This window comes from Suricata suricatta, chromosome 6 (assembly GCF_006229205.1).
Source record: "Suricata suricatta isolate VVHF042 chromosome 6, meerkat_22Aug2017_6uvM2_HiC, whole genome shotgun sequence".
NCBI classification, from domain to species: domain Eukaryota; kingdom Metazoa; phylum Chordata; class Mammalia; order Carnivora; family Herpestidae; genus Suricata; species Suricata suricatta.
Window position 1 is genome coordinate 10,985,804 of NC_043705.1, and position 25,315 is coordinate 11,011,118.

Below are 25,315 nucleotides of genomic sequence, written 5' to 3' on the forward strand. Positions count from 1 at the left end.
ACAGACTTCACTGTAGCCCAGAGTCTCTCATTCGGGTACAGGACCTCTACTGAGAAAACCTACCCGGGCCCTTCTGATAATTGTGCAAAACCCAAACACACAGGTCTTCCACTGGCTGCCACAGATTGGCTATGGTAGCTTCACACCAGGGAAAACTGGAGGACACTTTGCTGAGACACTCACTTGAACCTCAGCTACGACACCCAAGAAGGCTCACGTGTTCACAGAAATGTCACTCAAGTGACTCCTAAGCCAACGGTGCGACCCTAAACACAGACAGCCCTGGCAGAAGGTCTGAACGGGAGCAGCTGATCTCCAGAGATGCACATGGGACCAGTATCTTGACAGCAGGTGCTATCAATCCACTTGTTTCACGGCAGAAGGCTGCAAACACAGACCGACTTTGTCTCTAACATCCAGAAAGAGAGGCATCCATGCCACGTGCCCGAAAGTAGTTCCTGGGGTCCTGCTAGTGTGATCGTATGAACCCAGAGGACAGAAACACCAACCCATGAATGGACGTGAGACCAGAGATCTATTAGTTTCCCCACAGGTGGCAATAATCTCTTGTGGACCCAATGCATCGTAAAATTAGAACTTGAACTTGAGGGGCGCCTGGGTGGCTCAGTTGGTTAAGCATCCTGCTTCGGCTCAGGTCATGATCTCACAGTTTGTGGGTTGAAGCCCCGCATTGGGCTCTGTGGTGACAGCTAGCTCAGAGCCTGGAGCCTGCTTCAGATTCTGTATCTCCCTCTCCCTCTGACCCTCCCCTGCTCGCACTGTCTCTCCCTGTCTCTCAAAAATAAATAAAAAACATTAAAAAAAAAAAAGAACTTGAACTTGAGTTCAGGCTGGCGAATATGCACTAGAGAAAACGATCTGCCTCATTTACTAACCCTCCCTAATGGCTGTCTCTTGCAGAAAAGGATCAGAGGGGACAGCCAACTTGGAAATACTATGGATGCCAGAGATGGTCACCTAATGACTGAAAAGCTGGGAAAACCCATTTATAAAAGCCACGGTAGGCAAGGACTTTACTGCATTTAAAAAAAAATTTTTCACGTTTATTTATTTTTGAGAGAGAGACAGAAAAGAGCACAAGTGGAAGAAGGGCAGACAGAGAGGGAGACAGAATCTGAAGGAGGCTCCAGGCTCTGAGCTGTCAGCACAGAGCTCGACGCGGGGCTCGAACTCACAAACTGTGAGATCATGACCTGACCCAAAGTCAGATGCTCAATCAACTGAGCCACCCAGGTGCTCCTACTGCAGGTTCTTAATAAAAGAAAACATATTCCATGGTCTTCCACTCCATTCCACCGTCTAAATCGTTTCCAAAGCCTCGTTCCAAATCATGATTAAAACATGGGAAAAGTTATATACACAAGAGAACCTCAATGTCACGTTTCACCTCTGAATAGGATGATAGTCTGTAGTCTCTAGCAAGGACAAGGCCCCAGATCCGCCAACACTCTCACACCAGGTTAAAGAAGCATCTGTGCAATCCACAGATCGTGTCAATAAAGAGGATTTTCAGCTTCTCACATCTGTGGGCCCTGCTCCTGAGCTCCCAGGGAAGGCTGTGCTTAAACATGTACCAAGGTCAAAAATGACTCAGCAATACCTGAAAGCATGAGCCCTGTTTCTGCCCTGAGCACACACTGCATATCTGCTTCATTAAAATAATGAAGCAATCTGAACACAAAAGATAAGAAAAAGGAAGAGAAACGCCCCTCATTTCCTTAAGATTAAAGTCATACACAGCCCTGCATATGCTAGGGACTTAAGAGATGGTCTACAACTTTCTACAAATCTCCTTTGTCTAACAATGTGTAACTTTTTACGTAAAAATTGTATATAAGCCTACACCAAATGTTTCTTTGCCCCAACGCTTTTAAGTTTTTTAATGTTTATTTTTGAGAGAGAGAGAAACAGAGTGTGAATAGGGGAGAGGCAGAGAGAGAGAGGGAGACAGAATCAGAAGCAGGCTCTAGGCTCTGAGCTGTCAGCAGGGAGCCCAGTGTGGGCTCGAACCCACAACTGTGAGATCATGACCTGAGCCAAAGTCAGATGCTTAACTGACTGAGCCACCCAGGTGTCCCCCAATGCTCTGTCTTTATGAAGGTTGTATATCCAGAGCAGCTATATTCATTCGGGCTCCAATAGGACCCTTTTCCTCTTTCAGAAAGTATAAAAGATGTATTAATTTTGTGTTGACAATATCCCCACTTCCTCCCATCGCCCAGCACCATCCTGGCACCATCAGGAAGAAAACATGGACAGGGCTAGGTCCTGCCTCCCAGTACTTTTGTCCATTTCCAGAAGAACAATGGAATGCAACATACATACAATAAATAGTGCAGCCTGTGATGCCGCTTGGGGGCAAAATGATATGGAAATACCCCCCTGAGAGGCCAAGCACAGGCAGAGAAAATAACTCCAAGAGGCTTTGACACTCAATTACAGAGAATGACCCTAAGTGCAAATGTGGCTCAGGGAAGGAAGAGAATCGAGTGTCGGAAATAATCAGAGGAGGCTTCCCAGAGAAGACAGTGTTTGAGATGAACTGAAAAAGTCCCAGGATATTGTGTAAGGACCAGGAAGTAAATGAGGACCATTGTAGTGGGAGGCTCTGCGATCGTCTTGCAGGGACCGCAGAGGCTCAGAGAGAGGGGCTCTGCAGTCAGACACCAGTACTGGAAGCTACCTTGTCCCCTATTCGAGCCTCCTGATTCCCAGCCCACCCCTAAAATGCTCAGCGCTTCATAAGCAAAGCACTGCTGTAAATCTATAGATTCATTTTCACATTCTTTCAGCCAAATCTACACAATGTGTCTCTTTTGATAGAGGCACAAAGAATAGAAACAAATGCACAGCTACAACTTCAACCAAGGATGCTGTTATTGCCTTGAGGTCCTTGGCCCCAAAACTGTAGAAATGAGGTTGGACCCAAAATTTAAAGGCACAGGCAAAGCGTTATTAAGGCAACAGGTGCAGCTGAAGGGTCACACAATCCCAATAAAGGTGTGATCCTGATAAAGGTGTGGGACCGGCTCCCCAGTGATAGCCAGGGAATGTTTCAAAGGGGTTGAGGCGGAAACTGAGTGGTGTCTAAGCATGTGGGGGCAGGGAATCCCAGGAAAGTGGGCACGCAGGCTCAGCTGGGAGAACTCTGGGCTTCCTCCGTCCTAGGTTTCATTAGCATGTTGTCTCCACCTCTGGGCATGTTTTTTTAGTATGAAAATGAGGGGAAAGCTGGTGAAAGGTCAGATTAGGCGGCCATCCCCTCCTAGACAAGTTTGAATGGGTCTGGGTTTGCAGACTCCTAGGTCTGTACTCCCCAATGCAAGGGAAGTGACAACAGCCACAGGGAGTGTCCTGGACACACACGGCTTTGTCCCCAAGGTCCCTGACTGGCTCAATAGATCTCACTATACTTTCATTCACTTTAACATCTAGTTTGTAATTCACAGTGAAGCTGAATTACAAATAGGTAAAGCTAAATTATTTTAGCTGTACAGAAATTTTGATAGAAAAATACAACTGAGTAGAAATGGTTTCTGCTAAGATAAGGTGTGTTTATTAAACTGCTGTTAGCATTCAGTGGTTCTACCATCTTCTCCAAGACAGGTTGTTTTGCACACATGGTCAATTACTCCTCAGTGGAGTCAGGAGCTGAAGTGGCTATGGCTGTCCCCATTTCTTTTTTTTTTTTTAATTTTTAAATGTTTGTTTATTTTTGAACGACAGAGAGAGACACAGTATGGGTGGGGGAGGGGCAGAGAGAGAGGGAGACACAGAGTCTGAAGCAGGCTCCAGGCTCTGAGTTGTCAGCACAGAGCCTGATGCAGGTCTTGAACCCACGAAATGTGAGACCATGACCTGAGCCGAATTCCAGGGCTTAACCGACTGAGCCACCCAGGTGCCTTGGGCTGCCCCCATTTCAAAAATGAAGACACAAGGACTGGTTAGGTGACTATTCCGGCTTACTATTCTTGAGATCACAATAAGGTGTATGAATGATTACAAAGAAAAGTTGGGCCCAAAACGGTATCACTTAGGGGCGCCTGGGTGGCTCAGTCAGTTAAGCATCCATCTTTGGTTCAGGTCATGATCTCATGGCTCATGGGTTCGAGCCCCATGTCAAGCTCTGTTCTGACAGCTCAGAGCCTGGAGCCTGCTTTGGATTGTGTCTCCCTCTCTCTCTGCTTCTCCCCAATTATGCTCTGTCTCTTTCTCTCTCCTTCAAAAATAAACAAACATTTAAAAAAAAAATTTTAAATGGCATCCCAGGGGCACCTGAGTGGTTCAGTCGGTTGAACGTCTGACTTTGGCTCAGGTCATGATCTCATGGTTCGTGGGTTCGAGCCCCAAGTCAGGCTCTGTGCTGGCAGCTCAGAGCTTGGAGCCTGCTTCGGATTCTATGTGTGTGTGTGTCTCCCTCTCTCTCTGCCCCTCCCCAGCTTGTGCTCTGACTGTCTGTCTCTCAAAAATAAATAAACATCAAAAAAAATTTTTGTAATGGCATCACTAATGTTAAGGCCCTATGTCAGCAAACCAAGACTTCATACCTAACCAGACTGCAGTTTCAACACCCCCTCCCCCTCCCCCATGCTTCAACCAGCCAAACCGGAATTTCCTGGTTAATACTAGGAGGCAATCCCTTGATAGACCCCTTCCCCTAATCCCTTTGCAAAGCATTCCTTTGCTAATTCCATCCTTCCACCTCCTCTCTACCTTTTAAAACCTTCCATGTGGGGGGCACCTGGGTGACTCACTCAGATCATGAATTCCTGAGATCCAGCCCTCCTCCATTGGGCTCTGTGCTGACAGCACCTGCTTGGGATTCTCTCTCTCCCTCTTTCTCCGCCCCTTCCCTCGGTCATGGTGTCTCTCTCTGTGTTACTCAAAATAAATCAATAAATTTTAAAAAATAAATCAATAAAAAATAAAAACCTTCCAATTTGTACTGCTCCTTGGAGCTCCCCTCTACTTGCTGGATGGGATGCTGCTGCCCAATCCATGAATCGCCTAATAAAGCCTCTTGGATCTGCAGACTTACTTGGTTGACTTTTGTTTTTTAACAGAAGCCAAGACCAAGTCCATCAGGTCGGCGCCCAGTGCTGCTCAGCCCTGGGAATGTACAGTGGAATCAGAAGTCACTCCTGCTCTCCAGTGGCTGACAAGTCCGGACTCCGAGCCCGAGGCATCCTGCTGTCATAAGTGCGTCCACTCAACAGCCCCTGCAGGTCACGTGTTGGATCAGGCACTTCCCCATCCTCTTGCACCTGGACTTTCCATGCTTCTCATGCAGTCCTAACAACAGTCATGACTACTGACAGCAAAGACAACCATGACAATCCTACTGCTGCAATCTGCTGGACGACAATGTGTCCAACACCAGCCAAGCATGCAATCCCGGGATGATCCTCACAGCAACTCACCACACGTGCCCTCTTCTCCCCATTTTTACAGATGAGAACCTGAAGCTCCGTGCTGCTAACACGTTGTCGAAGTCACGGGCCAAAAGTCAGGAGAACCTGGGTTCAGATCGAGTTCCACTTCCTGCCAGGGCTTGCCATCCCTGCGTTCAACTGCAGCACAGCCAGAAACAAGAGAAGGCGGCTCCATGCAAGGAGCCGGGGGTGGGGGCGCGACTCCTGAGCCCAGTTTTCATGTACCACCAGGATTTGGGCAACTAAAGGGGAAATAGCTATTCCAGGCTCAGAGGCATGGAACAGTGGGCTATCTTTCGGGAACATAAATCATATATTTTATATAACATTTCAAGTATATTGTATAATGTATCATTTATAATTATTGTATTATATTTTACTTAGGATATTAATAGATATTGTCTCATATATTAGATATGGTATGTATTGTATGTTATATATACTATATACTATATATTATACTACATTGTGGTATCATACTGCATGTTGTATATTGTACTATACTGTGCTATTCTATACAATGTATTCTATCATTGCAGTGCAATATATATATTGTACAAGCATCAATACATGTTATATATGTTATCTGTAATTATGTTATATGTTAAAACAGTGCATATTTTAGTATCACAAATTAATATAAAACATAGCATATGACATAATGTAAATAACAAAATATAAAATAGTAATTAAATGTAGATATAGTAGAGATTTTAGGAGAACTGGGGAAAAGCTGAAGTTCAGGAAACATGAAACTAAGGCATTTAGGAAAGTCATCAGAAAGCAGGGGTAGAAATACAACAGGCACTAAGGAGGAAACACCTTTAGGATCCTGGGACTCCCCTGGATAGCGGGAGGTGTGGGGGGGCTGGGAAGGGGTGGGGAGGAACGAACCCAGTCTGTCCCTTGAGACCCAGGAAGTCAGGGGAGTCCTTTGCTAGGAAAGCAAATGTAGGGGGGCAAGGAGGAGGGCTGCAGGGGGGCGGGGGAGAAGGGCATGGAGGACTTCCAGGGGGAGGGACCCAGCAGGCAGCTGAGAGGGGAGGAGACAGATTATCTACCGGAAATAGACCTTTAATCACAAGGGAAGAAAAATAAGAAAATAAATCGATTACACATTCCAGACCTAAAGAAAATTTCCAGGAAAGCAGACCTAAAGAGAAAAACCAACACTCTTTACTGCTTCCCAACTTCCTGGGTGATTTTTTTATGGTAAAATAGGGAGTTGGAGAACAGTCAGCTACAAAACACTAGCCTCCAAATAGCAAACAAACAAGCTTCCCCTCTTTGAGACCAGCCACACGGTGTCAGGAACCTGCGACCACCCCCAGCCCAGCCGTCCAGAGCCTCAGTGATGGGGCACCAGGGTGCAAACAGGAGCACCCCCTCCTTACTGGCTTTGTCCAGAGAAGACCTGGAGGTCCCTGCTTAGAGTCCCAAAGGAAGTAGTTTGTGCTTCAGTCACTGTTCTCACACAGGAGGACAGAACTCTAACTCCTATATACCATTTCCCTTCGATCCCACAAGTGCAAGATCCTACAGGGAGCCTGAGGTCTTCAGTCACAGCAGAAGACCTTCCCAGGTGGCGAGCAGGTCTCCCTGAAAAATAAGCCTAAAATCACAGCAAACACTAAAAAAGCTTTCGATGTAAAGGCAGAAGAAACGCTTCGGCACATACCACCCCCTGCCTTTGTTGACCACCCCGTTCTCCAGCTCAAGGGGTGGCAAACTTTCTCTAAAGGACCAGAGTAAATATTCTTTGACTTTGAAGGTCATACAGTCTGTGTTGCAACAACTCAACTCTGCTAGTGTGGCAAAGCCGCCATATACAATTTGTAAACAAACAGGCATGGCTGTGTTCCAATAAAACTTTGTTTATAAAAGCAGCCAGGCCGGAATTGCCCAGGACGCGATTTGGCCCACGGGCTATGGTTTGCCAAGCCCTTGTCCTAATGAATCAAGTGTTTGCCTTCTCTGCCCACATTCTCCCTTACCAGTACTAGGTTCAGCTGCCGTGAAATATATTCCCTTCCCCCATTTCCACTGCTAGAGCCTCCTAGACTTCAGGTTCAGTTTCCCTGCTATGGCTTCAGTATTTCCTTCCTTCCTTCCCTCCCTTTCCTTTCTTTCTTTGCTTTCTTTCTTTCCTTCCTTCCTTCCCTTTCTTTCCTTTCTTCCTTTCCTTTCTTTCCTTCCTTCCTTCCTTTTTAATTTGAGAGATTGCAAAAGCAGGGGAGAGGAGAGAGAGGGAAAGAGACAGAGAATCCCAAGTAAGCTCCATGTTGAAGCGTGACATAAGGTTCGATCCCACAACCCTGGGATCATGACCTGAGCTGAAATCTAGACTCAGACACTCAGTTGACTAAGGCACCCAGGAGCCCTGGTGTCTTAACAGTAATGATGGAAGAGTAATAACAGAAGGAGTTGACATTCACCGAATGGCCGTTTACAGTGTGGCAGTATCACACCAATTTCTTCATAAACACTGTCTTACTGAATTCTAAGGAGATAGGTGTAATTATCATGTCCATTTCACAGACACAGAAACTAAGGCTGAGCAGGGTCTGATTTTCTTTTCATAGTCATGCAGGGCGAGGCCAGGTTTGGACTCCCATCTGTCCGGATTCAGAGGCAGGGTTGCTAACCATTCTGCGGGCGGCTTCCCAGCAGCACCTGTGGCTGCCTAGACAGGTGTCCGCTAACGGCTGTTCCCATCCTATCCTCTGGGGGGGGGGGGGGCGCATCTTTGTGACGTCACCCACACCCCGCTGGACACAGGCAGCAGCTCCTGTACTTTTCACAATGTTTTCACAGGCTACACAAATACAACTGCCAGATAAGGGCCCACTCTGATCAGAAAATGTTAATGTTTGTAAGCCTAAATGTTAGGGATGCCTATATGTCATCCCTCCCACAGCAGTGGTGTCCCCCAAGGGTATCGGAGATCAGCCTGCATCCGCAACTCTGTCCCTTAGGATCAGAGTCGGTTAGGGAATCCTGCCGTGCCTGGAAATCTCAAAACACAGCGTGTGTTCCCCCAGAATATCCCCACGTGGAAACAAGGCCAGCGGAGCTGAGAGCACTGGCTGATGTAAACACACCAGCTGCGGCCTCAGAGATGCTGGGGAGGGAAGGCTGCCTCTCAGAAGGAAGGCTCCAACAGGAAAACTCAAAACAATGTCAATGACTTGATTTTAACATCCTGCTCTTCTTCTTGGGAAGGAGGGACAGAGCGCAGCCCTTCAGTGGAATGCCCCCCCCCCCCCGCTGTGGTTAAGAAGAAGAAAAAAGGGTAAAGATCATCAGCTCCTGTGACCCCACTGTAAATGTACAGGTCATCGCTACACCAGGAGAGGAGAGAGGATGTGAGAGCATATGAAAATTCACATGCAGGCTGGGAACGCAGCGGAGCACGCATCACAGGGGTGTCTGAGCTCGGCACTTCCACCCCACCGGCCTCCCGATGATCTCCTTCCTTTGCAATTGCTGAATGTGTTCCCATGTAGCACTGCGTCCTAGCTCAGGTCTTGAAAATGAGCCTTCATCCCACCCTCCGTCACAGTGAGCATCTCCCCGTGGCCACGTGCGCTCCCGCACGACATTAACAGGGAAGACCATCACTAACAGGGCTGTGTGTGGTCCCCACCGGGGATGTTCTGACCCAGGCTTGAGGGACTGAGTCCTACATGCATATCTACTTTCCCCCTGGGGCCAGGTACATAAAGTTGCAATGAGACAGACTTGGACTCATTAGTTTAAAACAGCTGCTAGTGAAGCAATCTATGCGTACAAGGTACCAGACTAAGCAAGCCCGTGAACATGACAGTGAGTGGGCTGGATCCTCACCCCCCCCCAAAACGCAAGGGACACCCAGAGGACACATCAGAGATGTGAAGCAGAACACAGAGCGCAACAACTGAAAAAATGGGTGCAGTTATCATGAAAGAGATTGTGTAAAATAGATACACTGAAGAAAACAAAAAACACAGAAGATGGGACCTTTCTAGAATGATGTAAGAAATCCACCACAGCCAATTAGTGAGTCCCAAAATCAAGAAATTTTTTTTAAGATTTATTTATTTTGAGAGAGAGAGAGATAGCACAAGCTGGGAAGGGGCAGAAAGAGAGAGAGAGAGAGAGAGAGAGAGAGAGAGAATCCGAAGCAGGCTCTGTGCTGCCGGTGCAAACCCAGATGTGGGGCTCGAACCCATGAACCCTGAGACCATGACAGGAGCCAAAACCAAGAGTTGGATACTCAATCAACTGAGCCACCCAGGCACCCCAAGCAAATTTTTTAAAAATAGTTTTCATCTCTAAATGCAAATACTATGGCTACCCCATGCCCACAAAAAACACAAGCATATTAGAGATTTCTCTTTGTATCACTATTGCTTACTTTTTGAAAGTCTGGCCAAGCGTACTTTGATGAAGTATCTTTTTTTGATATTGGCAAATGAGAACAAATAGTGAGGTTCTAGACTGAAATTCTAATGAGAAGAAAGTGGAGATTCTATTCACAGTATTTTTCAGCAACAGCATCAAAGTTTGCAACATCAGCTGCAGGTTTAAGCGGTGAGCTAAAGCTTTCAACCGACAGCATATTTAACTGTATAAATATATCTTAAGCTATTCACACTTCAAAAGACAGAGAGCAATCCATGCTCTTTGATATAAGAACTTTTTTCCCAAGTATGGGAAGATTTACCAATATGAAAAATGACCCATGGCGAGTTTCTAAAAGCCAAAACTTTTAGCCTTAAAATTTCATAGCCTCACACAAAGTTTTCAGTCAAAAGCTTTGCTTTGGTATATGCCTAGAAGTACAAGACGTGCTTTTGAAAAGCATGAGGTGACTATTATAAACCCCAAGGCCATCCCTTCTGTGTCACATTATATGCATGTAGCTTCAATAAACTTTCAGCCAAATTATTATTATTCAATAGTTTAAATAATCCATGATGTTAAGAATAAGTCCAACACTAAGACATAATTTCCCTTGGCCACCTAGCAAAAAATTAGGCAATGTAAGAATGAGCACCCAAGTATTTTTTTTAACATTCACGACAGTATTCTCAGAAAACCATGATCCAAGGTCAAAACCATGGTAAGTGTCTAATGCTTCCTCCCCAAAATTCAGTATGTTTGTATCAAAACTAATATACAACTATTACATACAATTTCCTTGGAAGCTTCCAGAAAGAAAAAAAACTACCTCAGTGACCACACAATAAAAGCTACATAACCAAATCTCAGTAGTCAGTTGTCTTGGAAACAACTTCATCTTAACACCTACTGAATAAAACCGCTATGGATAGGGGTGCCTAGGTAGCTCAGTCAATTGAGAATCCAACTCTTGGTTTTGACTCAGGTCATGATCCCACAGTTTCATGAGTTCTAGCCCCACATCTGGCTGTGCAGCAGCAATGCAGAGCCTGCTTGGCATTCTGTCCCTCTCTCTGTCCCTTCTCTGCTTGTGCTGTCTCTGTCTTTCTCAAAACAAATAAATCAACATAAAAAAATAAAAAACACTATGGATAAATACATTATTGGACTAATATAATCTGAATATTCAAGAAAGCAAAAGACAAATTATTGCTGTAGATAACACCTGTTAAGACCTGTCACAACAGGGGCACCTGGGTGGCTCAGTCAGTTAAGCATCCGACTTCGGCTCAGGTCGTGATCTCTCACTTTGTGGGTTCGAACCCCGCATAAGGCTCTGCGCTGACAGCTCAGAGCCTGGAGCCTGCTTCAGATCCTGTGTCTCCCTCTCTCTCTCTCTGCTCCTCCCTTGCTTGCATTCAGTCTCTCTCTCAAAAACAAACATTTAAAAGTTAAAAATAAACTATCTACAATGGTTCAGTTCAATGTTTATAATATCTGAGTCCTAACGTGTTTTACAGATTCAAAAAGTAAAGTCCAAAACTCACCCATCAATAAAACATCGCTCAAAAAGAGAAACTGACATGAAACAGACTCAACTAATGATTATTTGACATGAAACAGAAGAGAAGATTGAGAAAAAGTCAATCCAGAGAACCAAGAATACTTTGAGAGACATTACTCGTCATATTTATGCACAAAAATTCTCCATCTCTGCAGGCCCCTGTTCTCCAAGCACTGTGCTTGGAGTGGTGACATACAAAACAAAACTCTTGCCAGAGACAAATCCAGTGCAGGAAAGAAAAAGTGCTTTTGGTTTACGTATCCGGTAGGCCTACAATGGATGCCTACAGAAGTGCTCTCAATTACAAGTCTTTTACAAGCGCGCCTTTGGCTGTTTACCACCCCTACCCTTTCATTAGGGATTTCACACCAGAATTTTCCATTATCCAAATTATTCCCTTTGCTTACTTTTCAGAGCACCTCGCTTAACTCTTTTAAGTCACCAGGGTCCTCATTAGTGATGATGAGATGCCATCAGCTATGACCTGGATACACTTAGCTCACGGAGAGCCTTACTTCCAGCATGAAGCACATATATGGTACGTTTTTATGAGGGGGGTGGCTATTTTGGTAAAACCTGTTGGCCATAACATTAGAATACTTTCACACTTGTTTACAGACCTGAAACCTAACAGCCAAAAGGAACACTTACCTCCTCAAGTAGCCAACAGGCCCAAAGGGAGAATGTGAAGTAACTTAGTTAAAAAAAAAAATACTGGCTGTCCTCATTAGATATCAAAGCTTTTATTAAAAAAAGTAATGAACACACACATTCTAGACTGTTAAACTAATGAACACTGTTCAAATGCCCACCTTTTTCTTCTGCTCCCACTCATAAGACTTGCAAAAAAGAGAGAGCGAGAGACAGAGAGAGAGAGAGAAAGAGAAAAAAAATCATCGCTGTTTCCCAAAGCCCACAGACGCTGGACTGCAATTCCTTCTCTTGACTCCCCAACAAACTCAAAAATAGCTAACAATAACCAGTAGCTGACACTTAAATAGTCCTGACCACATGCCAGCCAGGGTTCTAAGTGCTAAGTGCCATAATATATATTAACTCACATTATGTATATATGTTTATATATATGTTTATTAACTCACCTAATCTTCCTAACAACATGATGAGAGACACACTCTGTATTTCCCTTTTTACAGACAAGGAAACTCAAGTACAGAGAGATTAAGTAACTTGTCCAAGGTCACACAGCTCATTAGTGGAAGAGCTGGGTAGGAGCCCGGACTGAATGGCTCCAGAGGCAATACACAAAGCCATGAGGCATGCTGCAGGAAAACAGTAAACAACCCAAAGGAGAGTGTGATTGTTCCGCTCAGCAGGAAAGTTTGCAGAGAAAAATTTCAGAAATTAAGATTTCGACAGCTTCCTATAATAAAAAAAAAAAAGACTGGGAACATTTGGGGACAAAGTTACCTTCCAATGCTGAATCGCACACTATTTCTAAATCAGCTTTAATTGTGACACAGGGAGGCCCTTTTACAATCCTGGTTAGTGGATATTTAGAAGCCAAGATCATGGGGAAATCCAAAGACATGGCCAACTACAGAGAAGCAAATTCCCAGACTCACGAAGTAGCACCGGGCTCAAGATCCTAACCGCTAAATTTGGCTGGAGTCAACTCCAGAAAACAATTGCATTGGTTACTTAATGAAGTGGTTTGTAAGCACTTTAAAAATGAAAGGAAGGATATGAATGTTGGGGAGGACAGTCTGAAAAGCTGTCAATTGTCTTAAATGATATCCTTGACCTCAGGAACTTCTCTCTTGGCAATTTTCCCCTAAGAAATCATCAGGGACGCTCACAAAAGCTCCTCTCCAGCAGCCGTCATTATAAAAATGATTTCAGGGGTGCCCATCTGGCGCAGTCGATGGAGCATGTGCTCTTGATCTCAGGGTTGTGAGTTCGAGCCCCACACTGGGTTTAGAGATGACTTAAAGATAAAACCCTTAAAAAATGATCTTATATAGGTTCTTTCTACTTTTTAAGCATCCAAAATAAAGAAAAGGATTAAATTGATTACAGCCATATGATGGGGAGAAAAATATGGATCTATTAAGAATGTTTAATGGCATGGGGAAATCCTTAGAAAATTCCAGGAAAAGAAATCCAAATGTCTTTATAAATATACAAAGCAAATACCAGATCCATCCACTCTGCATAACTACATTATAACAAATAATAATTATCTCTGGGTGGTGAGACTACACAAACATTGTTTCCTGTGGCTTCTGTTTTACCAGTTTTCTAATATGAAGAGTTATTAATTTTATAATCTGGAAAGGAGAAAGAAATTTTTAAGAGGAAAGGCATTTGGTCCTGACTCCTACGTTATAAAGTTTAAAATAATAAGCACGTCAACTTATTGTCACTAGACTGGGAGATCATGAGACCGCGGTTCCCAAGGAATACGCGGATCCGGCGACAGATCTGCCAGCGTTGGTGACATTCTTGTAGAGCAATGTGGGCTGGCTGATAGTCAGGGTTCGCAGAGTTGCTATTACTTTTAAGGCTGTACCAAATACCACGAGGGAACAGACGCCTCACAACAGAAAAGGTCCTGCGTCTGAGTTCTGACTGTGGCTGATGAACTCGTGCCTTGAACGCCAGTTCCAAGGGGGCATTTTCCAAACTCTCGGCTAGTGAGAAGCCCGGAAGAGGAGTTAAATGTGTCAATGGCAGGTGTGCAGATCGAGGGGAGCCACTAACATTGACCATGTTTCCGGAACAGAATCTAGCACTCGTTTGGGTCTTGCCAACGAAGCGATGCCGTAGCCAACATTTTCCGAACCTAAACAAGTAAACGCTGGAATTATGATTCAAATGATTCTGACAGGCTGAAACACTGGTCTGAAACCAAGATGCTGTAGAACAGGGTCAGTAAATGCAGAGCCACACATTCAGCTCAAGAGCAATTTTACAAGTCTTACTTCGCAAGGTGTGTGTGAAGCAATGACCATTTTAGACCCGTGACAGTCAGTACCTTGTGGTGTCTTTGACAAAGGAGGTTAACAATCCCATCTCAAAGGGTTGGGTAATTTCTAACTTTCTTATCTGCAAAGGGAATTCAGCAAAAGAGTAAATACAGAAGAATATGACCAGGGATATTGTAAGTCTGATCAGGAACATTCAAAGAAACCAGGACTATTTAATGAGGAGGGCATCTAAGGGGAGCTAAGCAATGTTTAAGTGTTTGCTCTGTGATTCTGCAAAGGGGGACATCAGTTTATTCTGCTAAACTGGAAACTGCAGTCTGTCACCTTCTGTCGCTACTCCTCCACTGAAGTGGAGCATCAAGGTCAGCAATGACCTTCAAATTTGCCAAATCCACTTCTCTAGCCCATTGTAAAAGACTCCACAGCGTTCAATGCACAGCACTGTGCCCCCTTTACAAGATTACCAACTGCTAGTCTGGATTGGTTCACCTGTTCCTTCTTTGCACAACCTATAGATGTCAGAGGCTGATCAACTCTTGGCTTTCTTCTCTTTATTCTTGCTCAATGACTGTATCAATTCCTGTGACTTTGAAAAGTCTCTAGCTGGGGTACCTCGGGAGCTCAGTCGTTTAAGCATCTGACCGGCTCAGGTTATGATCTCACAGTCCGTGGGTTCAAGCCCCACATCAGGATCTGTGCTGACAGCTCAGAGCCTGGAGCCTGCTTCAGATTCTGTGTCTCCGTCTCTCTCTACTCCTCCCCTGTTCGACTCTGTCTCTCATTCTCTCTCTCAAAAATAAACATTAAAAATATTTTTTAGTGTGTGTCTTCCCCTCTTAGCACCATAGGCTCAGTGACTCTGACTAGAAACATTGGGTCTGTCCTTGCAAGATCCCTTGCCCTCATCTGTCACATCCAAGCCAGCACTAGGAAATCTACACCACCTTCAACAGGGGGCTCAAGCCAGACTGCTCCTCAGCATCTTTCACTATGATGTGGCTTCCCAAGAGCGTCCTAGTCATGTCCAAACCAGTCTACTCAGAACGTCAGCACAAGGTCTGCTCAAACATGTTGGATCATGACTCTCCTGTGCTTTACATGTTTTTTGTAAGCTTAGTCTGCTAACTCCTCTTCAAATATTTTAAGTTTATTTATTTATGTGCACAAGCAGAGGAGGGACGGGGTGGGGGGGGGGGCGGGAGGAATCCCAAGAGGGCTCTGCACCATCAACGCAGAGCCCCATGTGGGGGCTCAAACTCACCAACCATGAAAACATGACCTGAGCTGAGGTCAAGAGTTGGATGCTTGACTGACTGAGCCACCCAGGTGCCCCAACTCTTTAATGACTTTGAGGCCATATACTGGGAAGGGAAGGGAAGCGAAGGGGAGGGGAGGGGAGGGGAGGGGGAGAGTGAGGAAGGGGAGGGGAGAGGAGGGGAGGGGAGAGGGGAGGAGGGGAGGAAAGGGGAGGGGAGGGAAGGGGAGGGGAGGGAAGGAAAGGGAAGGGAGGGAGGAAGAAAGAAAGAAATGGAAGGAGGGAGGGTGAAAGAAAAGCAGGAAGAAGGAAGGAAAGAAAGAGAAAGAAAGAAAACACCCAAATTGTTATCAAGCCCTCATGACCTTCCATATCACAACCCTGCACCCCCTCTGACCCCACACCCAGTACCGTTCTCCCCCTGCTCTGGCCACGTGGGTTTGCTCTCATTTTTTAAGGGCAGGAAACTCCTTCTGGTCACGAGGTCTTAGCACAAACTGTTCCCACAGACTCTGCCAACTGCTGACGACTTCTTTTCTTTCATGTCTCAGTTTCAAAGTCAAATCCTTAAGAGAATGCCCCCCTGATCACCCTGTCTGCTGTACACCCCCCCCCCACACCTCCCATGATGTTCTATCTCAGCCCTCTCCATCCCCTTCCTGGCGCTGATCTTGACTTCCAAGGATTTTGTTTCTTAACGTTTCCCTCGCTCGTGAACCCTGCATCCTTGGAATGTCAGTTCCTTACTCTCCATCCTATGTGCATGGCTCAAAAACCTTTACAATGTGAAGCAAGGTAGGAAAAAACCCAGACTTGACCTTGACAGAAAATCTTCCTAAAACTAAGAGCCGTCTGGCAGGGGCACAGCCAGCCACGTAGGGACAAACTGCGATTCACAGGAGAGGGTTCGAGCAGAAAAGTGGGTGACCACTTTCATCTAAGATTTCCCACGCTGGGTGGGGTACTGGGCCAGATAATTCCTTCCACGCAGTTTCTGGTCTTGTAGAATTCGTAAGGAGTTTCGGGTTAAAAATACACTCCCAGAGTAGCAGACAGCCTATTATTTTTTCTTGAGCAGAAATTATTTCTAAAGTGGCCCGGCAAAACCACTGGATATCCTGCCCAGCAGTGATGTCCTGAAGTTAAATCAGTGCAGGCTGCCTTTGCGGGGCCTGCCAGATGTGGTTTGGGACGAGGACAGCCCACGGTGCCCTTCTTTCCCAGCTCTACGAACACGTGGCCCAGAAACAAGCTGGCAGATCAAGGAAACCCTCTTGTGGTAAACCTAAAGCTGCAACCTCCATTCATTTGTGACGCTGCTCTGTAAACACCAGGATCACTTTATTTAGCGTCACACCCATTAATAATGCAGCGATCTTTACAGAGGCAGGCAGAGAAAATTAGTCCTGAGTGATTTCCTTACTGCCACGTATACACAGAGTCAAAGGGTCGGAGAGTCCCATTGCACCCGATGTAGAAGCGACTGGCAATCCAGGCACCAGCATCGGAGCTAACCACCGAGGACACAGCAATTCAGGCGAGTTCCCCACCTTCCTATCTTTCAGTGTTCTGCCTTCAACCGGTGATCCTCATCCACCTCACTGACAAGAACAGAGACCTCAGGACCCATCCAGGAGGCCTCCTCCTACTTTTTCAGCATCCTCCAACACATTAAAATGTGTGGCCAATAGTCACCAGATACCACACAATGCTGCAAATAAGCCTTGGAGGCTACGAGCTTTGTCCTTAAATTTTTTTCCAAAAAGAAAATATATTTTTTTCAGGCAAATGAACTTTTGGACTTGAAAGAGCCAAAGATATTTAAAATTCCTTTTTGTAATCCCAGCATTAGGGATGCTGGGGTCAGGGGTAGGATGGGGGTGGAGCCTGGGTGGCTCAGTCAGTTAAACATCCCACATCGGCTCAGGTCATGATCTCAGGGTTTGTGAGTTTGACCCCCGGGTTGGGCTCAGTGCTGACAGCTCAGAGCCTGGAGCCTGCTTCAGATTCTGTGTCTCCTTTTCTCTACCCCTCCCCTGCTGGTACTCTGTCTGTCTGTCTGTCTGTCTCTCTCTCTCTCTCTCTCAAAAATAAACAACAACAACAAAAAATGAACTGTTAAAACAATTTTTAAAAAGGATGTTGTGAGGAAGAAGTGAACATCTAAACATTTTTGGGAGGCTGGTGGGTAATGCCTTTCCATTTAAAACACAAATGCTTGGGGCACCTGGGTGGCTCAGTGGGTTAAGTAAGACGACCGACTCTTGAACTCTTGGTTTCTACTCCAGTAGTGATCTTATGGTTTCGGGAGTTCGAGCCCCGTGTCTGGCTCTACACTGACAGCATGGAGCCTACTTGGGATTCTCCCTCTCCTTTTGCCCCTCCCCCTCTTATGGGGTCTCTATCGCTCTCAAAATAAGTAAATAAGCTTTAAAAAATTCTTAAAACACAAACTCCCTTTGATTCAGCAGTCTGACTCCTGGATATTTACCATATGCATGTACTCTAATTAGTGGATTAAAGTAAGCATGCAAAAGAACGTTCATTTGTGGTACTGCTTATAATAGCAAAAACCTAGAAAACTCAAAATGCCTATTAGTGAATCAAGGTGTAGCCATAAAATGGGATAATATTCAGGTGCTAAAAGAGAATGAGAGAGACTTCTATGTGCTAATGAGGAAAAACCTCCAAGGGATATTAAGGAATAAAAGCAAAGGCTGTCTGTACCTAAACACATCTAAGTAGTCATTTGTGAAAATTTTGGAAGAGTATATGAGAAATTTAAAAGTGGTGGTCCCTCAGAAATAGGTCTGAGAGTAGACGGAATGTGACTACCCCATTTATTTTAAATTCTCCTGTACTGTTTATCTTTACTGTATGTATTATTATTTTATGAATAAGAATGGTAACTCTACACCATATTTTCTGCACAGTCTAGAAGCATCTGCTTTCTTTGCAGGAAGAGGAAAGGGAGCATTCTCCCCAGGCTCCCCAAGGCAAGGCAGAATCTATTAAATGGGTGCTAGCCACACCTCTCCATCCATAGCCTTCAGACATTGCCAAGTCTCCTGCCCTCACTCACTCCTTCCTCCTTTGGGTGGCCTAAACGCATGAGTAGAGAAAAAGTTTAATTTCTATTCTTCCAGTTTTAGGTCTAAGTCATTCATCACTGAAAAGTGAACTTGAAAGAGAAGAAATTAGTTACCCCACTGCAAATGATACCAAAAGAACAATTAGTGTTTCCCCTAATACTACTTATGTAATCATAGTGTTGCTGAGACAAAAATCAAACAAAAATGTTTTGTACTTTGAAGTATGTACCTGCCATGGTTCCAAATTCCATGAGACCCAGAGAGATCAAGGTCCACGGGGCTTTCTTTCCCGATTTAGACTCTTGTGTTTGTCTCTCTCAAAAATACTAAGCAACTATTTAATCTAAAATTGCTTCTGCACAAGAAATGCAAGGATACTGAAGCTGAAAAGATGAAGTGGAATTTACATTCCAATTTTCTGATGTTGAAGATCTTAATAACTACTGTGTACTTATTCTATCAAAGACATACTCCCAATCCCATGGAGAAGGAGGGGAGGAAAAAAGGAAAGTCACAAGATATCATGCCTCTGTTCTTCCTATCATATGACCTGGGGCTGAGGAAGGGTAACCTTTCGAAATCATATAAAAGCAGTCCCTAGAGTGTTTTTCCTTTGTCAGAAGACTGTGGGGGTGTCTGGGTGGCTCAGTTAGTTAAGCATTGGACTCTTGATTTCAGCTCAGGTCATGATCTCGTGGTCGTGAGATGAAGTGCCACATCAGGCTTGATGCGGACAGCTCGGAGCCTACTTGGGCTTCTCTTTCTCCCCCTTTCTCTTTCTCTCTCTCAAAATAAATAAATACACATTGAAAAAAAAAAGACTGTGATACACAGGCATTTACTGAAGTTTATTTATGCATCATTCATTCTTGGGTAGGGGGTTGTTTATTTGTGTTGGTGCTGCTTTGGCTTTTACTCATGATACAGAAAGTAAAGCCAAATGTCTACTGGGGGAAAAAAAAGTCTAATATCTATTTAGCTGCAAAACTGCTCCCACTAAACCTGATTTTATGGAAGCATTCTGACACACACGTACACGCAGCGATTCCATTTTTGGTTGGGGAGGGGTATTCAAGTAGTCAGTGAAAAAGACAAACTGAGGCCTGGTGCACTGAGCTGTCTGTGGTACTGAAAAGGACACCAGAGCTGCAATGTACTGAGCTCTGTTCTCCCAAAGCCGCCTCATCGCACTATTTTAATTCAGGCACTTCCGACCATGACTCACCTGAACCATCTTATGTTGCCAGAGTGTGTATAAACATTTTATAAAAGGTCACACTGACTTGCTTTCCAAGGTTCTCCATGGAAATGTCAGGGCCTCCCTGAGCTTCGTTAAGCAATTCCAGTGGATAGAGAGTCGGAAAGCTGGCTATCACGCATTGCCTGAATGCAGGGAGAAATCATACCATCTACCAGAAACCCAAGCTAGCTAGCTCTCACCATCCAGTCATCATGCTGGTATGCTAAACAGGAAAAGGGAAAACTGTCCTTTCAGACTACATGCTCCATCCAAAGATCAGCGACATAGCCCCTGAGCTGAATTCTTTCACTGAAAGAGGCTCAGTATGTTGGGGACTGTAAATAGTAAACGAGACGCTCCTCCTTACTTAAAACTTATGAAAGAAATACACCTACAGCACTGACATCAATAAGTGAAAGAAAGAAAGAAAGAAAGAAAGAAAGAAAGAAAGAAAGAAAGGAAGGAAGGAAGGAAGGAAGGAGGGAAGGAAGGAAGGGCAAACTCTTCATTTTCCATACGTAGATACATAAGCCTGTGTGCTTACTTAGTTTCACTGAGCTTCAGGGTGAACGACTTTGGTGACACCACTATTATCTCAATAAATTAGTACATGTTTTTCTGGCTTTTGACTTGCAGCTCAGGGTCCTCAACTGTATTGAGTCTATTTAGTCCTTTCCCCAGTTTGCACATTTTTAAAAGAAACTCAGATAGGAATTGGCAGCTTGAGCATGAGAAGAAATGCCCTGAGGTGAAATGCTGAGTGTAAAAGTGACACCCCAAACAACCAAATGATATTACCCACGGATCTATCTTTAAATCCTCTTAAGTGTGGCTGCTTTCACAGAAACTATATATCATGTAAAATAAACCCAATTTTAAAAACCTAGCAGCCTGTGATATTTATGTTGCCTGAACCGTAGAGAAGTTCACTGTGCTGACAAGTTTTAGAGGAACAACTTATGTCTTCATTTTTGTCACCAATGCTACACATCTTCTAATCAATATACCTGTGTCTATGCAACAGAAACAGTCCTCAAAGTGAGCCGGTGAGTGGAATTTCAAGCGTGAAAAACTATAAAAATATGATTTCTTGTATTTTTATTAGTTTCTAGAAAGTTCAAGAGTTCTAATACGGTATCAAAAAATTTTTTTGACAACACATAATTAACATGTGGCTACTTCTTGCAAACTCATGTATTTCCAAACTCCTCCCAAGGATTCTGAAAAAGTCAGTGTTTCAGGCAGAAGACATTTTGCTCTTGATATCATCCAATGTCTCCCTAGAGAATGCTTGCGTAGCTGTGTCCTTTCCAGAAGGAACGGCCAATGGTGCGAAAGCCAATGCTTACTAAACACCCCAGCAAGTTCTCTTTCCAGGACGAATGAAGTAAAACCACTCTAGTCTCCAAGCAAAAAAGTTATTTTCAGTTATGTGATTTTTTAAAAAGTACCTAGGGAGATTTTAACACATTGAACTTACCCATGTACCAAACTTCTAGATTTAGAGAGAAACCACGGACAAAAAAGCTATCTGGACTAGAAGCCGGAGGCCTGGTCGCATTCTCCCCTGTGTTGCTGGGAGATCTGGCGAGCTACTGACCCCTTCTGATTTCAGATTCCTCTTCCGTAAACTGAGTCAAAGGACCATTCAGTCCTATTTTGTTCCTCCCAGCTTGAAGTATCTATTCTCAAAGTCCAAACGAGAAGCTACGCTCATTATGTGTCAGGTCACATTTTAGTATTGCTAAAAAATGTTTTCGAAAGAGGAAAGCCTGGGTGGCTCCATCCACGAAGCGTCTGACTCTTTGATTTCAGCTCAGGGTGCGATCTCACTTTTCTTCAAAAAGAAAAAAGTCGGAAAGAATCTCAGAAGTCCCTCCATCACAAGCACTGAATTAAAATGGCCCTCTGCAGATTATTAAAATGTTAGCATTCCCATGTGCGTTTGCCTTGTTTGGCTAGTTCAGTTTTATCACTTACCTCTGATTAGTCTCACTCTTGCAAATTCTCGTTCCCTAACTTTATCCCCTCAAAGTGACACTGTCCCAAGTTTTTGCACGTGTTAAAGTAGAATAAAAGAATTTGCCCAGCTCCTTTGGGGTCACGGGTGTCTTTGTTTTGTCTGCAGGATAGTTAAAATTGGTTTCTTCCATATTTGGTATGTGCTTGCTAATTAAGCACCTAAAACTGATTTTAACTTATAATTAATGCTCAATCGTTTAAATGGCGAGTTCCATGTGATGTTTTAAATTTAACGGTAACTCTAAAGGAAAGTACCCTAAATGTGAGGGCTTAATAGTGCCAACAAATACCTAACCATGGCTCTCTCCCCACCCCCAACAAAAAAAACCCAGAAAATACATACTAGTGTAAATTCTAAACTGGAAAATCCCAATCCTACTTAATTTTTGAAAGCTATCATTATTTTAACTCACAAACCTTCCTATTTCTCTGACTGAAGGCTACAGCAAAGTCAACAACTCAAAGATGACCCACAAATTTTATATGAGGATTGTGAAATTGTTAGTGATGGCCAAATCTAACAATAGAGTTCCTGGCTGCATTGAAACAGAACATTTCCTAACAAGGCTGCTCACAAGGGCAGCGGCCTTTACTCTTAAATGATATTTAAAAAAAAAAAAAGAAGCGATGTAATGATTGTAGCTAAAAATCTACCCAACTACCACATATACAAAATTTGAATGCTAACGTTAAAATGGATTTTTTTTTTCTTTAATGTTTAGGGATGTGGAAAGAGTTTGAGTTTTTTCATGTCTTATTTATATATATTAGCTAGGAATATCCTATGCACTTATTTTCTTTTCTCGGTTACATTATAGGAAATACTGTATAGAGACTGACGCCGTCTTCCATAATGACGCACCCACTAGGAGTGAGTGTACCAATCAAGAACATACGATTACCCTACAGATGAAGGCTAGTACCTAACTGGTCTTAAGGAAAGCAAATGCAGTTACTGATTTAGAGAACTGTGTCTACCTGAAGAACAGAAGGAGAAATCGTAAGGGTTTAAGAAATACGACCCAGAAGCAACTGCGTGTTTACATGCTGTGCTTTGTTTTGAACTTCTTGAAAGAACAGGTCAGGTGCTCACACAAGACTACAGCATGTGTCTTCTGTAACCTCAAGCAAGGACACAAGGGCTTGGAAAAGGCTGCCTTGCTTCTCCAAGCTGGCGGCAGCGCTCTGGGTCATTCATAAAATAACAGAGCCTAAGTTACCTGTATTTCCCTGGCGTGGTACACGATGATCAGCCCGAGCAGGATGATTGTGGAGAGACTGATAAGGCATTTCAGAGCTAAGGAATACAGTGACGCCTGCAACACAGTCAGACAGAAGCACTTTTAAGAAACAAGTACTTTTGACCACCTTCCAGAACGCCCCCCCCCACCCATGAGGTGGGGGTCAGTCAGTCCCCAGCATACGGATTTGAACTCCCAGGAGGAGGATGGGGATGAGTTGAGCACCTCTCTTGCCTCTGTGATCTGTCAGATCGCTTGGCCTCTAAGGGAAGGGAGAGGAGAGAGAGCAGGGCAGGCGGATGGCCAGGCAGCCCATCCGCCCCATCACAGACTCAAGTGCAGATCCTAGCTCTTAGAAACAGAGTTATTGCTGAGTTTAAGAGCTTTGGGCTCAAAGGGGCCTCCGATATTCCGAGCACACACACAAGAATAGAGCAGGCTTCCCCCAGTGACTCCTGGAACTACTTATTTAATGGGCCCAAACGCCCTGGGCACTCGCAGCCTTTAGAACTTTGCTGCGCGCAGAAAGGCTTCCTCCCCTGGAGTTGCCTCTAGGATTAGAGGTGCGCATCGGAGCCGTGCTCGCCGTGCGATAGTCCCGGGGAGACTTGGGACCCGCCGGCAGGGCGTCCCCACCGGCGCTATCCCAGCCACCCGGTGTCCGGCCCCGGGGCCCCAGAAGGCTGGGCGGTGGGGATTGAGGAGGGATTCGAGCGCCTACCTTGTCATAGGCGCCCCACGACAACTCGGTCTCGATGACCATGACCACGATGCCGAACATGCCGAAGATGAGCGCGTAGTCGCTGAGCCGCTTGCGCTTCTCGAAAAGGGCGCGCCGGTGGCCCAGCTTGTAGCCGATATTCTGGTTCTTCTTTTTGCTGGACTTGGTGCCACTGCCGCTGCCATGCCCGCTGCCGCCGCCGCCGCCACCGCCGCCGCCGCCTCCAGCGCTGCCGCTGCCGCCGGCTCCGTAGAGCGCCAGGTTATTGGAGTTGTTGTGCTCCGGCTTAGACACCACGATCTCCGGGGCTGAGGACGAAGCGGCGGCGGCGGCGGCTGCAGACGGCGAGGACGCGCAGCCGCCTCCTCCGACGGGCGCGGGGGGCTGCAAGGGCTGCGCCTCCGAGTCCATCTCGTGCAGATTCCGGCGGGACGCGCTCAAGTTGCTGAGCGGCCGCATGACGCCCCCGTTGTACCTGCAGCTGCTCATGGCTATTTCGGTGAAGGGGTTGCTCTCGCGGCGCGCCTGGGGCTGGTGGTGCTGGTGGTGCGCCGGGTGCGGGTGGTGGTGGTGGTGCGAGAGCGGGGGCCCCGAGCCCAGACTGCCGAGGCTGCCCGTGGGGCTGGCGGCGGGCTGCAGGCTGTGGCACTGGTGGTACTGGGAGGCGGACGCCGGCTGCTGCGTGTACTGCTGCCGGAGCGCACTGGCATGGCTGGACGGCGTCAGCTCGCTCACATTGAGCTGGCTGCCCCGGCGCGACGAGCAGCAGCAGCAGCACGACGAGCCCGACAGCGGCGAGGAGGTGCGGGTCCGGAAGGCGCCGCCGGGCGAGGAGGTGCGGAGCAGCAGGGACAGGTTATCCCCCGCCCCCGCCCCCGCCGCCGGGGCACCGGAGGAGGCGCAGCTGTTGCACCGGAGGCATGGGCTGCTGCCGCCGCTGCCCGGCTGCTGGTGCGCGAGGTGCGGGTGGTGCTGAGGGTGCGGGAGGGACGCGAAGGGCGGGCACGGCTTGTCCTGGCTCTGTTGCTGCTGCTGGCAATGCAGGTGTGAGGAGCGCGGCGGCGGCGGCGGCTGCTCCGAGAAGAAGCCGCGCTGGAACTGCAATGGGGTTTCCATGTCAGGGCTGTTAAAGCTGCAGGGAGACCAGGCGGTGGTGCACCCTGCGCAATGCGTTATGGTCGGGAGCGGGGACTCCTGCTGCTGGTGCGAGGAAGGGCCCATGCCGGCTCCGGTAGAATCCAGGCGCAGAGTCCGATTGGTCGGGCGCACCAAAACAATGGGCATGACATCACCTGCGGGGACCAAGACTGAGTTTGCGGCGCGCGCGGCTTAGGAGAACGCGCGTGTGTGCGCGTGTGTGTGCGTGTGTGTGTGTGTGTGTGTGTGTGTGAGAGAG

The 25,315-nt window shown here is 45.9% G+C and overlaps 1 protein-coding gene across 2 annotated transcripts in view; it reads right to left on the minus strand.

The window, feature by feature from the left end:
• The window catches only part of KCNN2 (potassium calcium-activated channel subfamily N member 2), a 163,727-nt gene that overhangs the window by 137,576 nt on the left and 836 nt on the right, over positions 1 to 25,315 (minus strand). For both annotated transcript variants that reach the window (XM_029941948.1, XM_029941949.1), the window contains exons 2-3: positions 23,920 to 25,211; positions 23,178 to 23,273 (exon numbers count right to left, since the gene is read on the minus strand). In XM_029941948.1, coding sequence (XP_029797808.1) covers positions 23,178 to 23,273; positions 23,920 to 25,211 — 1,388 coding nt within the window. The remainder of the gene's footprint in view (positions 1 to 23,177; positions 23,274 to 23,919; positions 25,212 to 25,315) is intronic.